Source organism: Antrostomus carolinensis, unplaced genomic scaffold (assembly GCF_000700745.2).
Source record: "Antrostomus carolinensis isolate BGI_N321 unplaced genomic scaffold, ASM70074v2 scaffold4791, whole genome shotgun sequence".
Classification (NCBI taxonomy): domain Eukaryota; kingdom Metazoa; phylum Chordata; class Aves; order Caprimulgiformes; family Caprimulgidae; genus Antrostomus; species Antrostomus carolinensis.
Genome location: NW_010291897.1, coordinates 68,770 through 83,972, shown reverse-complemented (window position 1 = coordinate 83,972; position 15,203 = coordinate 68,770). Strand labels below are relative to the sequence as shown.

Genomic DNA, 15,203 nt, shown 5'->3' with positions numbered 1-15,203 from the left:
GTGATAAATGACTGATACCAGTAACTAAAATATTGAAAGATTCTGAAATGTTTTTTTGGCGTTTCTTATAAGAAACAGGCATCAGGTCATTAATGACTTACCTTTGGTGCTTTTTTCTTTCTTTGGTGCTAGTATTTGATTTTTCTTGCACTCAGAAATCTGTCAAGGTCCATTGAACACCACAAAGAGCACCTGCTTGGTTCAACAGAATTTGCAAACTTGCAGTGAGATATAACTGTGTCAAAGTATGTTATGCAGCTCTGTAGCTGATATATTTCTTTTACATGTTATGCAAAAGGTTTTATTTTTGTCTTCTTTTCTATTACTCTGATTTCTAGCACATTTCCTTCATCTCCCTATCATTCATTCACTCATTCACCTGAACAATTCAGAGCAACCTTGGGTGTTTCCTAAGTTGCACTGGTTTGTGGAAGATCTTTGTGGATGATTACACCGATTGGGGATTTCTAGAATACAGCAGATTCTTGTCACCACTATGGTACCACTTCTTTTCCTATGTCATGTGTATGCTGAAATACCTGTTCATGACAACTGCATCATGATTTATGAGGAGGACAGATTATTAAGGAAGAATTTGGCCCATGAGTTCTAGAGATGCAGCTCTGAGCTAAAGAAGAGCAGTGAAAGTGCATATTGATTGTCAAGTCAGTTCTTTCTTTGTCATTTGTTTTGCAGGTATTATTATCTTGCATTCAAGGCACATGAGACTCCCCTTGGTAGCAGAGAAAACTGTCTTGCCATTTTGGAGAAATCTAAACTAGACAACTGGATTCTTGGGAAAACCAAGGTAGAGGGCACTAACATTTTCTCAAGGATAGTATTCTTTTAGCAAAACATGTCTAATAGTGGTTTGAAAAGTACTGCATGAATGAACAAAAGAGCAAGGAGTTTGCTCCAGTTAGCCTTCTAGGCTACAGAGGTGCCCTCCCAAGCCAGCTGAGTTTGTGTTGCAAGAGGAGGGATCCATTGAGTACCTCCCCAAAACACACTCTGCATGTGGCTGCCTTGGGAAGGGCAGTACATCTGTCAGGGCCTGCTGTGGTAGTGACCCCCTGAAGTTCCAGATGCTCTTAATTGTGGCATGACTGAAACTTCACACTCTTGCCCATCCTGTGAGCATGGTTAGTACCTTATCCATTTGTGGAGTTTCAGGTGGGATCCTTTTGGCTCTGTGAAGAGCTTTTGTTCATGGTTTAAAATTGAGTGGATAACTTCTGTAAAAAGGATGTTATGCAGATCTTGAGTTGTTTTACAGTGCACAAAAGAAAAACAAGGTGAGTTTTCCTGCTCAAGACCCAGGTGAAGTGTATGTAAGCACACATAGGATTTGCCTCCTGAAGTAGAATGCTGTTAGACAATATTATGTCTAAACAAATTCAACCCAGGCTTTATCTTCACTGTCAAGAAAGGCTATATTTCAAAATTGTTCATACCTGAAAATATCCCCCTGACCAATTTACTTTCTAAAGGGGCTAAATATGTGGTTTATTTTACAATGGGGTGATTATAATCAGTGGAGTAATGAAATTCTACAAGCACACTGAGAGCAAATATTTGATTCACAAGATTGCTATGACATTAGCAACTAGTTTTCTCAGCAACAGTGCCCTAAAATAGGCTGACATAAGACTAATGAAAAGGCAGAATACAAGAGGTTATGCTACTGCCTGCATGTAATACTGATTATGTTCTTGTTCCATTTTAGGTTTTTCTGAAGTATTACCATATAGAGCAGTTAAATTTGTTCCTGCGAGAAGTTATAGGGAGGGTGGTCGTCATGCAAGCCTATATCAAGGGGTGGCTTGGAGCAAGGAGGTACAAGAAAGTCAAAGAGAAAAGAGAAAATAGTGCTGTTACTATACAGTCAGGTAAATATTCATATTCCCTGTTTCATTGAGTATCTTTGCATTTCAAGCTGTTAAATTGCATGGATATTATTTATTCAATCATAATAGTTTATTATGAAATCAAAGTAACCAGCAGTAATTTTCTTTCCAACTAATTGATGCAAATATTATTGATTTACTTCTAAGGCATCATTTTAGTATTTTGTAGTATCTTTATTTAAGTATTTTAGTATTTTGGATGTGATACCTGCACACAAAATAAAAGTATTGTTACATGTGTCTACACTAGTATGAAGTTCATTAATAAAATACAGTAGTATGCACCTCCCCTCATATATACCAGAACTTCAGATAACATGTCGTGGGCTGGGCCTGAGACCCTGATTGTCAGTAATTTAGTAGGCTTCCTTGTATTGAATTTGGGGAGCTGTGTGAGGAGGGGAGTTCTTGTGTTGACATGATCGTGCACCTTTCCCTTTTTGGATTAGGCCATCAGTGAGCACATGGTGACAATTAAAATTTGGATGAGTGAAGCAGTGTTTGAAGTTGTGGGGATGTGAATACTGCAGTCCTGAACCCAGAGTTCAACATGTGGGTGGGTGGGGAAGAGGTATTGGGGATGGGGGCTGGAATGGTTATGGCAGGAGGGATGAAAGCTTCAGCACATCTCTGACTCTGTAGACTCTGTAGCATTTCCTTAAATAAATGTAATTTCCAGCACATGGTTCTGTATTTTTAGCCTGGAGAGGATATGAAACTCGCAGGAAGTACAAGGAAATAAGGAACAGAAGAATTGATGCTGCTATACATATTCAAGCAGGTAATTAAAACACTATTTCATTTGCCAACACTTATTTTGCTGTGTGTGATTTCATGTGTCAGTGTTTATATCCAAGGCCAAACAAAAACTATAAAAAATATTACTTCTGTTCATTTGTTCTTCAGTATCAAATGACATCAGTGACAAGTATCAAGCACTTTGGGCTTTTTGTAAGTACTCCTCTGGAAGAAAAACATACTGATTAAAAGCTACTGAGTTAATTCTTTGAGGTTCTTCTAAGCACAGTCAGTATGATTCAACTATATAGAGAGCTGGTATGAAGCACTGGATTGATTTAACTCAAAGTGTGGATGGGAGGCACTGGACATGCATTTCTCTGTGTCAAGCCCTGATCTTGGCAGGTTGCCAGGTTTTCATTTTGACTGCTTGCTGGGTTTGCCAGCTTTGACCAATCTTTTGACACTCTGCCAGACTCCTATGCAGCCATATCAATATGAATTTGAATAAATTTTAAAGAGATTATTGGAGGAACAGGCCCATAGGGCTGTGAAGGTCTCTAGTAGAGAGCAGGGTACCATATGGCATAGAAATCTAAGAACCAATGCCGAGAACTCAATGGTGTTTTCAGATGCTGCCCATATGAAGTGGCTCCATATGATGCAGTGTAATATACTTTCCCTGTCCAACCCCAGGTTGAAAGACTGTAGCCGGGCAAAAATGAGTTGTAGTAAATGTATTTACAGATAAACCAAGGTGCCACCTTTATTCTGCCAGCTTCCTGTGCTGTAATTCCTTAAGCTTTGTCACCTCTCTATTCTGTATCATATAATCTAAAGTCAGTCCAAAAAAGATTTGTTCTAAATATTCTTCCGGCAGAAAACAGACTAGCAGTCTAGTTACAGAAAGGAATGGAGTATGATTAGGATAAAATAATAATAATTTATAGCTTTGAATGCATACTGTTATGTAGAATCGTGAACTATAGCTCTAGGGTCAAATGCAGAATATTCTATTAAATGGAGTACTGTTAAGGAGAATTTTTTTCTCTCATTACAAGTGCTGAGGGACTGCATAAGCACTCTCTCTCCTTTGTGTTGTCATTTTCTATTGTTTTCATGATAGCACAGAAAGCAGGTCTTAAAGTACTCCCTGCAACTATTTTCTGGAGCACTTGCTACATTTACACTTGGCCATACCTGGACTTTGATTTCCTGACTTTTACAACAGCCTTTTGCCATAAAAAGGAGTGAAACAGTTGACCCATCACAGTCCCACTATTACCAATTCCTTAAAATGAGAGTTATCTCATATTCAGTAGGGAGCTGGTGTGTAGCAGTATCACTTGGAGACTGTGGGGGACATTCTGCCTTAGAGTTTTATCAGCCACATTTCTTAGGCATGTAGGAGATGCATGCTCGTTACTAGATTTTGGAGAAAGTAACTGGTCTATTCTGCTGTTTGTACACATAGGAGTGATTCAGAGCTGTGTTCTTTCTTGCCATCTCTGGGACACTGTATTGAACATGGCAGAGCAGAGGTAGTGGGAGCATATGCATACCCTTGAATTTGGACACTTCTGTCCTGTTGAGCCCTCTGGACCTAATGCTGGAGGAGTGCTGTTAGCACTCTTCCCACAGCACAACACAGTGTCTTCCTTTGTATCCTGGCACTTGATAGTTTCAGTGATCAGTCTGGATAAATAAGCACTAGGACTATAGGATTAAGAGTGACTCAGTGCACCTTTGTATTAATAATTAGGCTGTTTGCTACTCCTTTATTTGGCACTGCATTCAAAGAGGTATGGTAATAATAATAATCCTCAACATATTTCTGACTGCCTTTGGAAACCTATATCTAGGACTTCTTGTTTGAGAATTCTTGTGCACATTTTCTCTACATGCTAATTATTCTGTGTTTCAAATACAAGCTCATGCTTGCTGATGGTGGCCATTTTCCAGGTTTTAAAATACACTGACAATCTTTCTGTTGTTTACATTACACTGTCCAAGTGCCTAGTGACATGGAGACAAAAGCAACTCCGAATCTCTCCTTGCATATCTTATACTGTGAGTGTGTAGTTAAAGGCAGCTTTTGAGTAAAAAGGAGTATGATCACCTTTGTATTTTTTTTTTTTTTTAAATGAACCATTTCAGGCAGTGAGATAGATTGTTTGCATTTGACATCCAGACATTAGCAAAACCATATAATTAAAATATATGTACTTCCCTCTCCTCTCCCATCCCCCCTCCCCTGCTCAAGCAGGCCTTGAAATTTAGGAAGCATTTGGCTTACATGTTTCTACAGAACAGCGCATATTGAAATTTGTTTTCCTTTCATCTCTTTCCCAATAAAAGCAGCCACTCGGCTTATCCCTTTAGCTTCCTCAGAACTTCCTTTCAGAATTCCCGATCTATTACAGCACATTCACATACCAGAAACAAGATGCCTTTTCATGCTGTCAACCTTTTTCATCTGAAATGTAAATTAATTCTTGCTGGTACGCTTTGACAGAGATCAAAGTAGGGGTATTAACCTTATTGGGCCTTCTCTTCATCAGAATCAGTTCCAAAGACTGCGAGGGTTGTGTTAGGAGGCCAGTCTTCACTGTTATCTATGGCCCTCCTCCAGGCAGTCCTCTGTCTACAAGTCAGCATTTCAAAGGCGCTGATTTCTTTTGTAAATGACCTTATCATTACTTTAAACTGTGTGAAAAATGATTTGCCTGAATAATTCTTGCAGGATTATCCTGCTCATTTTAATTGTGGGGGGACTTCCTTCAGATTCCAGGATATTGTTTAAGTGGTTTTGACAGCAAGTGATCATAGCCTGATATAAAGGAGGAACACAGCTCCTGATTGGAAACCTCTTGACTTGTTCAGATTGTTCATTTGTTGCAAGTCAGTCTTTGAGGTAGGCTGCATTTGCATTTTAAAAATAAACAGATGCCTTTCAAATACATGAGCTGGTGGTCTGGAGATCTCTGTGGGCCCAGCAGTTCACTATCCATTGATGAAATGTTGGAAGAAAAAACAAACTTAGAAAAAAAACAACCCTCACAATATACATGAGGATACAATTCCTCAGTGTATAGTATTACACGAAAAGAAGTCATTATTTCAGATGGGGGAAAATACCCTTGCTAGGAAACAAAATATTTGTGAATTTAAATTAGGTGGGGAAGAAAAAGCTACCCTACTTCAGCATATCTACATTACAGGTTCTCAGAATACACAGGTGTTGTTAGACTCATGGCTAAAATGGTACACAGGGTACTCAAGGTCTTTTCCACTTCTTCCAGTCACACTTTCCCAGACTTTGAAGGTTAGAAAATGTTAATTTTTAGCTTAGAGATTAATTGTAAAGAAAGATTTTGTGTAAAGTGTTTGTGTTAACAATACTTTGCACTACTGAGTATTTCTTTGTAATTGGGATTTGTATTGCTTTAATTTACGTCTATATAAAAGGGAAAATATTTTGTTAAAATAAAGTTGTTTTTTTTTTAAATTATGTTGCAAGATTCACAGATGGTTTAAATTGGTGTATATCCACTGAATCATCTAACTGAAATATTGCTGCACTGATTTACCTCACATGCAAGTCTCTTATTTAATGTTTGGGGGGTTTTTTTGCATTAGAATAATGCATTAATTTGAATTAAAAAAAAACAGATAATACAATTATAAAAATATGTTTTCTAGTTATGATAGCATGTATTTCCATGCAGTGTGACTGTTGTCCCGAAAGACTTAAGGGAGGATTTTAATCTGGTTATTTCATTTGTGAACTGACATTGCCAAAATGCCAAATGAGTGGTGCATGCAATTCACTTAGATCCGAGGTGACATCACTGAATTCATTTTAATTAGGCCCACTTTAGCCATCTGGAATATACTGTGCAGCTCTGGTCAGGACTGAGTTTAACTATGCTTCCAGAGGTGAAAGGCAAATGACTAATCCATTGAGCCACCATCTCCTCCTCCAACACGTGCTCACACACTCACCATATGTCACATTGTATTGGAAAATTCTTTATCAAGAACTCAAGATTTGGGCTCTTTTTTAAAATAAAAAGTGATGGATGTTTGTAAGGAAACCAGATGAAGTATCCCTTTGTAAATTGCTTTCTTTCTGTAACTTCTGCCCATGCAGTGTTGTTCATTATTTACATATCTCTAACATATGCTTCTGGCAAAATTTACTCCATTATAATAAAAAACAAAGGGGGCTTGAGAACAGCTGTAATTTACTATTTTACATTTGTAATAAATGCAAGCTTTTAGTAAAAGTGTTACCTTTGGGATTTTCAACAGCAAAGATACAATGTTGGCTTCAATGGCAGACAACAAAGTATTTCTTGAAAACCCTATATTTATTCATCTGTTTATATCACTAAGTACATGTACATATACCTGTATTCAGCTAATACTGTTGTCTAGATCTAAGAATTACAGTTCCAAAACCTTCTAAACACTTTAAAAATATATCTATTTTTTTAATTTATTTTCCTAAAAATAACAACCACTAAGTAGCAGATCCAGTTTTACTTTTTTATATCATTAATTTTCTTCCTTTTAACTACATTGTCAGTGTAAAAACCATTGAAGAGATGTATGTGTTTCTCTTAATGGCAGCTGAACTGACTCGTATTACCTTGGTTTCATATCCAGGATAAACCAGACTGGTTTGTACAGGCTGCACAGCTTTGGTTAACTTTACTCTTCCATCTCTCTGTGTTCTGTATGAGCTTAGGGCATCCAGCAATTCTTCACTTTTAGTACCTGTCTCTAGTAACCATTAAAAGCCTGCTGCTTATGTGCAGGGAACATGTTAGGAAAAGTGGGAAGGCCTTATGGTTTTGAAGTTTGAGGTCCTATATTCTATCCCCATCTCTGAGCTAAGCTCTGTCAATGTGAATACATCTGCATTTCCTTTTGGTTTTCTGCTGTTTTTGAGGAGATGAAAAGGAGATAATTCTTACTGGGTTTTGTGCTTTTGCTAAAATCGAGAAGGGACAACAACATACGTTGTTCAATGATAAGCTGGAAAACCTATTCCTTTCCTTTGCTGATATTGACAAACAGTTTCACAGTCATCTTCACTTTTTTTCCTTTGACCAAGTCTCAAGATCAGAGACTGTAATGCACAATAATTAAAAACCATATGCTCAAGTGGTGAAGTGCATCAGTGACACCAGTCTTGATGGCAGCCTTGGTGAGTCTTCCTAATAGTCAGTACTTGTTAGTGGTGGTTACTGCTTGTACATGAGAACCTGTGACTTGCTTTCTCATAATGCTTCTGCTGGAGAACTTAAGACAAGAGTTGGTTTTTTCTGCTATTAAACAGGCATCACCCAATATCCATCCAAAGAGAGAGGTGAAAGAGGGAGAGTATTCATGGGACCTAGCAAAGGATGTGACTCTCCATCCGTTTTACTGTTGATTAGAATCAATTTGGCATGGAGTGAAGAATCAGATTCATGGGCTCCAAATCCTCTCAGATGTTGTTAGTTAAGCTGCTGAATGCTCTTTTAACTAGGCAAATTAGGGAAGTGATATGCTGTTTGTAGCAAATCAACTTCTGATTACAAACTACCATGATATCTTCTCTTCAGCAAGCATGAGCTTTCATTTCTGAGTTGCTGTTATATGCTATTTTAGGTGGTATTATAGCTTAAAAATGTGTCTGTGTAGAAAATGTCTGCTTAACATGATTTTTTTATGACTGAGAATGAATGCTTCTGCTGTTTAAAATACTACTTCATATCCTTTCTTTATACTTCTTGTATAGACCTGTGATTGTTTAGCTTTGATCTTTCTACATTGTGCTTCACAATTCACTCTGTAACTATATATTTCCTGTGGGAATCGGAGGGAAAATGCCTGGACTTTTCCTATCTGGAATTGTGCAAAATTGCGTATAATATGTATGCCTTGGTACTTAGACCTTAAAATAAAGGTTCTTAACTGCAAGACATTGAATTTCAGACTCCCTGAGGTAAATATATTCTTGATTTGCAAGGTGCTGGAGCTGACAGAAAACTCTCTTTGTGTGAGAATCAATCAGTACAAGAAGTAAAAATTCATGTCCTAAATTGTGGCACATAAAACTTTTAACACCAGGTTACTAATAGAAGTGCTAAAATTAAGTTCAGTTCCTATGTTGCTTTTAAAATCCTGTCATCTTTGGCTATGTGAAGATCAGGGTTAAAGATACTGTGGCTGGAAAGTTTAGAATATAGACTGGGTAAGGTGAAAATGAGGTGACAGCTGGTAATCATTCTTCTTCAATGATGCAGTGATTGTTCATGGAGCAGTAGCAACATGAGTCTGCTAATTTCACACTCTTTGAGCCAAGTGCTTAGTGTCAAAACCAGCACCAGTCAGTAATGCAAATTGCTGTGATGGAGCAGCTTCCCAGCCTCTCAGACTTCCCCAGTAGAATTCTCTGCATATGCATTTCTTTTGAAACGTTATAGAACCAGTTAATAAATGTTGAAAAGATGCAGTCCTACTAGTGCTCAATGAAGCTTTTAAGAGAGAGAGAGGTTTGTGTATCATGCTACTTCAGTTATCCCATGGAGTCAAAGGGAAAGTAGGAAAAATGCAGCCATTTACCTGTCAGATTCAAGGTATTCTAGAAGAATGTTAGAAACAAGCTTGAAGAAGGGTTAAGTTGAAGAGGAGTTGATTTTGAAAATACGTATGAAAACAAAAGACAGGGTAAAAACTGTGTTTATTAAATCAGATATAGCAGGTTATATGTAGTGAATGAGGGAAAGGCCAAAATGGTTATACTGACAGTAATAAGAGTCTTGGGGAAAAAGAAAAATAATTTTAAAAAATAAAATCATAGTAGGTATCAGGGTAGATTTTATACACACACATATGCACAGTACTGCTAAAAGTTGAGAAATTACTAAGGATAAAACTGAATATTATCTTATTAGTTCATTTGTTTCAATGCTTTATCTTTACAGTAGTCTATTGACTGACTGATACTCAGCATGTTTCAGCTGCAGAGAGGTGGCTGCTGGCCAGCTAGCGCTGCTGCCAATATCAGAGTAGGCTCCTTGTCTGGTCAGTAGGGGATAGTTAAGGATTGGAAGCCTGATTGCATGGGGCAAGTGAATACTTGCTTCATCTCTGCCAGACAGGCAGACTTTTCCAGTCTGATTATTAAGGACAGAAAGTTCCTCAGCCTCATGATACCTGAGCTCTGTATTTGGTACAACACCTCAGCAGGCCCAACTTCTGTCATGCCTTCTGTAAAGTGAATGGTTATTTATTTTGGTAACCTCTCATTAAAAGGCAATTTTTGCTGCTTCTTACCCTGGAAACCTTAGCAGTACTGAAATGCTTAGATTGTTAGGGTGCATTGCATGCCACAGCTTGAACTGTTCAGATGATTTTCCTTTTCTTACATTGCAGAAATAAGTGCACCACCACATATTTTTGTGGAAGTAGGCAGCTGAAAAGAAGACCATTAACACTACACAGGAATTAAAATAAAAAAGAAGGTATTAGTTACAGCCCTTTACCTAAGGGAAAGAACAGATGCGATCAAGATAGCTCTGTTTTGTTTCCTCCAACATCTTTTCATTACACGAAAAAACTATGAATGGGGAGCTAAATTTATAAGAGTAGTTAAATACAAGAAAAGATAAATCAATCAATTATCTCATAACTTGATATTAAAATCAGAGGCATGAAATACAGGAAAAACTTGTTAATCTTCTGATCAACCTCTCCTCAATTTGTTCTATATTCTATATTTAGTCTACCTCCTGATTTCCCTTTGTAATCTACAATGTTATGTTGACCCTGATCCTACATGAGTTTGCCCTAGATCCCATTTCTGTGCCTATCTTACATCCCTGTGTAATATTTAACCCTGGACTCTAGGAACCCCAATAAGAGAACTCTTCTCTTCCTTTGGGTAATTCGTCCCCAGACTGACTCTGCTTTTGCATATGTTTAGTGTGCTTAAAAGCTTTTCCTGGACAGGTATTTTTTTTTTCTCCCCTCAACATCATAATATTTCCTGATTTTAGCTCAAATTTTCTTTGACTTACTGTCTCACTGTTTAAGATATAGTCCTACTAGGCTAATAAACAGCTCCATTCCCTCACAACCCTCAGCCTTCTTATTCAGCAACTGCTTGTTGTACACTTCAACTCTGGCATTGATACTGTACTTACTTTCTTCATTATTCAGCCGTTTCTCCCCTTTTATCAATGTATTTCTACTTAAAATAATGCTTGAAATAAATCTGACAAGAAATAAAATTTAAAAATTTGTGGGTTTAAGTGTACATTGCAATACTTTTTAGTCTTTTGTCTTAAGTGCAGTATGTATCGTCTGTGGTTTATTCTGGAGTTTTATTACTAACTGCTCACAGGTGTCAAGAGTTCAAGCAAATTCATGTCAGATAAAACTATAGAAGTAATTAAGTTATTTAGGTACCCAAATCCAGAGACAGTCCTTGGAAATAAAGAATCTGGATATCTTCAAAATGTTATTCATTGCCATTTCATTTCACTGCATGCTTGTTACTTCATTTAGTATTTCTTGGGATTGTTTTGTTCTGCTCCTTTTTTTTACGAATGGTATAAATTCTGATCTCAGTAGATTTTTTTTTCCTAATTATTTGTATGAGAAGTATTTTAATGCTTTATTATGGTTACAGTTAATTGAAAAATAGTATAAGACGTTATTAATTTTTCTAGTTTTAATTGAACCTATCTAGCCCTGGCTCCCTCCCTCCCTACCCCACAAGAAAAGCAGGTAAAACTTCTGATTCTGTGAGATTCTGACTAGCTCAAATCATGGGAGCTGTTATTAAAGGAAGTGTTTTGGGAGTGATTTTGTACTATGTATTTACATACAGTCTAAGTTGGATTCCTATTTAAATTAGACATGTTCTCATTTCAAGGCCTGTTTCCCTTGCCTGGGCTGTGCCAAGTGGTCATTATAACAGTAAAAGTGTAAGGCCTTGTGTAATTTCCAGCTGTTGTAAACATTGGAGCCACCCTCTGAGGTGCTACATGTTTTTCTGTCCATCGTTTCAGTAAAAGTTGAGGGCATTCAGCTCTGCACTGCAGAGCCAGGTGCCAGTCTGTGTTTCAGGCTCTGCAGGATTTTTCTCTGATTCATAACTATGTTTTTTAGCTTTCAGGGGATATATTGTTCGTAAAAACTACACAAGATTGAAAAACAGCACTGGCTGTGTAGCAGATCCTCAGCTTATAAGCAGCTGCTGTACTTCTGATTTTGGCTGTGAAGAGCACTGGTGAGTTGCATCCTTTGCTGTTACCTAACAGAAGTCATTTTCCGTACAATAAGATCTGAAAGGAGCTGGTGTGCCATCATGATTGAGCCAGCTCTTGGGGAATCTGCCATTTTCTGAGGACGAGCACCTGTAGGTTAGCCAGTACCCCCACCAGCTTAGTCATCTCAGCATTCTCCCAGTTAGCAGAGTTAGATTTATTTGCGGTGCTGTTTGGCCTGGGTTGGTGTCCTGTTTCTGTGTACTACTTGGAAGTACCCAGAATACCATAGACTGTGGAAAGGATTGTAAATGCTCAGCATTTCAGGATTAACTGCAGTGCTTGTTATTAAATTGTCAAAAGTAGAAAGTTACCCTTCTGTGTCTGGTTAGGAAGAAGAGCTGTAAAAGCAGATGGACAAGTCACTGACAGAAAGCCTAGGAATACTGTAAACTGTGGTGTGGAGTGGTGCCCTCCTCTTTGTAGAGGAAGAGTATTTTAACCTTCCTTACCAATGGAGTCACTCCAGACAAATGTCCCCTGACCCTTCCTTGGGTATGAGAGACAAGAGGGATCTGTGACGTCTTTAGCTGTTAGTCTCTCTGTCCAGTGTTTCAGGAGAGGTGGCTGCCTTTGCTGGATTAATCTTTTTGATTAGCAAGTTTCAGTGACTAAGAGTTATGAGATCACTCCTGCTGTGGCATGGGCATGAGGACATCCCAGTACTTCATCCAGTTCTTAATTCTGTTATTTTATGTGTTTCCTGTATAGCATATAAATGCAGGTTCTGTTACACCTCTTAAGAATTCTCTGAGGAAATCAATTACTTTCTTGACTGTAACTAGATCCTGTTATTCCATTAAAAAGGTATTTTTCACTAAATAACTATTAACTTCTCCAAAATGGTACTTCTTTCTCTGTGTATATTCATAACATTGAGTTACATTAACTTCCATGCTAAGTTTGGTTGATTTAGATTGAATAATGTCTTCTAGATGCTCTGGTGCATTATTATAGGATTTTGTTCAGATGTAACCACCTGCATTCTGGTAGGTTAATAGTGCTTCAGAATCTCTCTCTTGGAGTATTCTGTTTTCAGCAAGAAAAAGGTTCAGTCCTTTGGACAAGTACTAAGATAGATAGATAAATGTTTTTGGTAATTATTTTCAGGGAAAATAATGAGCCCACTGCAGTTTACTATCATAGCTCTGTCTTTGGGTTGCCTCACTGCTCACTGGGGCAATGAGTTTCCTAATTTATTATTCCCTTTGCATGCAGCTCTCTCTGTCTCTTAAGCACTTTAAGGGTATGTATCTTGTGATCTCTTTGGAACTATTGATGATTGCATGGTCATTTGTTCTCCAGTCTGCACCGATGGTTGAAAGCAAGAGCTAGTAAGCTGTCTATTTTCAGTTTTCTTTGCCATCCCAAATTATAATTATTTACAATGTAAATAGTAATTTTTTTTTCTTTTTAGTTATTTAGAGCTTTCACCTGGACCTCTTTGGAGGCACACAGCATCTTTAAACTTTTTTCTTAATCTGTTTTATGTGTAGTTAGACAGGAATGGTTTTCTTCCCTTTTTGTTTATGGAATTCTTTGTTGCTCTCCAAACAAATGTATTTTTCTGGAGTAGGTACAGCTTGCTTTGTTGCACATCCCTTGAGGCTCATGAAGATTTTATAGTTCAGTAACTGTTGAGGTCAGTTTGGGCTATCTGAAGCACAAATATGCAGACCTTTAAAGATATTCAGCCACCAAATTTTGTTGAAATCAATATATAAATGCCTTTAAATATCCATCCTGAAGGTGCCCATGTAAAATACATTGGCTGTTCAGTTCTTGCACCCAGTCTTGATTGCTATGCACAGACAGATAAATAAACTGATACCTTCATTTGCCTGGAGTTGCTAAACTGCCATTACTGCTGGCAGTTCTCAAGTTTAACTCCAACAAATATTGCAGATTATTTGCTTAATCTTGTACATTTCTCGGCAATGGCCTCAGATTCTAGTGATTTCAGTGACACTTGCAAATGTTCAGCATTTCACAGGTGACGTTCAGAGTCTTAGCACTAGATCAGATAACTTCCCATAAATCAAGCCTCACTTCTACATGTAGCTCGTACTGGGCTGTTGTGTTTTAAGCATATGGCTGTTCAGTCATACAGGAAACTTGTAGGAAACAGGAAGGCTGCTGAATAATAGTGCAGATGTTTAACACAGTAGCTGGTAATCTGTCCCTAGAGAAGACAGCCTCACTGTGGCTTCACATACTGTGGAAGTAAAGTAGAATAATAAAATATTCTTTATTTTCATTTCCTTTTGTTTCTTTTAATTTCTTTTATTTTTGTTTAATTTATTTTCTAACAAGTAGTTTTGGAAAATGAAAAATGAGCATAAAGGCACTCAGGATCAGAAAGCAAAATCATGTACAGTTCTGTTCTGTTGTCTCCACAGGAATATAGCTATACATTTAAATGTATGAAAACCTGATGCTTTTTCAAAGATCTGTTAAAAAACAAAGTTACAGTATTATAATATATATAAAGTACTCAGTTTTACTAAGTAATTAATTTTGAAGTGTTCAGAAGAAATGGGCACTTTAAAAAAATTGAATTCCTGCAAGGAAATTAAATCTCTACACCTAGTTCACACTGTTCAGTCAGTGTATGCAGGACATAAGCCAACTCAAGCTAATAGATGGCATAGGATGCTAACAAAGTGCACACATTAGTTCATTTAACATTGCATGGTGTTTCCTGTATTTTTATGCTTGACTTGAGAACCAGTATTAACTGTGTTCAAATGTGTTCAAATGCAAAAATCTTTCCTGTATGAAGCTGATGCCGCAAGTAACTAAAGACACATCGAGAACTGACAAATATCTCTGACAGAAATAGAAACAGAGATAGGAGAATAATGTAAATGTTAGCAGGAAAGTGGCTTTGTCTTTTCAAAACATTGAAAAAAATGTGTTTCCTCAGTTCCGTAGAGCTGTGGAGTTGCCTGTAACTCCTTCTACCAAAAAAGGGTCATGGGATTAATTACAGACTTGAGAGACTGACACTAAGTCTGAATTCCCCCCTAAAACACAGTCTGTGTATGTGACACTTGCCAAGCCCTTTCTTGGCATCATGAACCACTGAGCAGAACCTGCAGGCCTGTGTGTTGTGAAGGAACTGCATCGCAATCAAACCCTTTCCCAAAGTAGCTCATTCAAAACATAAAAGGGCAGTTATTTTAAAGGGCCAAACATGGTCAAGGTTCCTTCAAATGAGGAAAAGGGA

The 15,203-nt window shown here is 37.6% G+C and overlaps 1 protein-coding gene across 1 annotated transcript in view; it reads left to right on the top strand.

The window, feature by feature from the left end:
* MYO3B (myosin IIIB) overlaps window positions 1-15,203 on the top strand; it is a gene marked incomplete at its 5' end in the record, with an annotated part of 167,784 nt that overhangs the window by 101,953 nt on the left and 50,628 nt on the right. Inside the window, 4 exons of the mRNA XM_029087165.1 lie at window positions 697-808; window positions 1,727-1,889; window positions 2,608-2,688; window positions 11,817-11,937. Of these exons, the coding sequence (XP_028942998.1) occupies window positions 697-808; window positions 1,727-1,889; window positions 2,608-2,688; window positions 11,817-11,937 (477 nt within the window). The remainder of the gene's footprint in view (window positions 1-696; window positions 809-1,726; window positions 1,890-2,607; window positions 2,689-11,816; window positions 11,938-15,203) is intronic.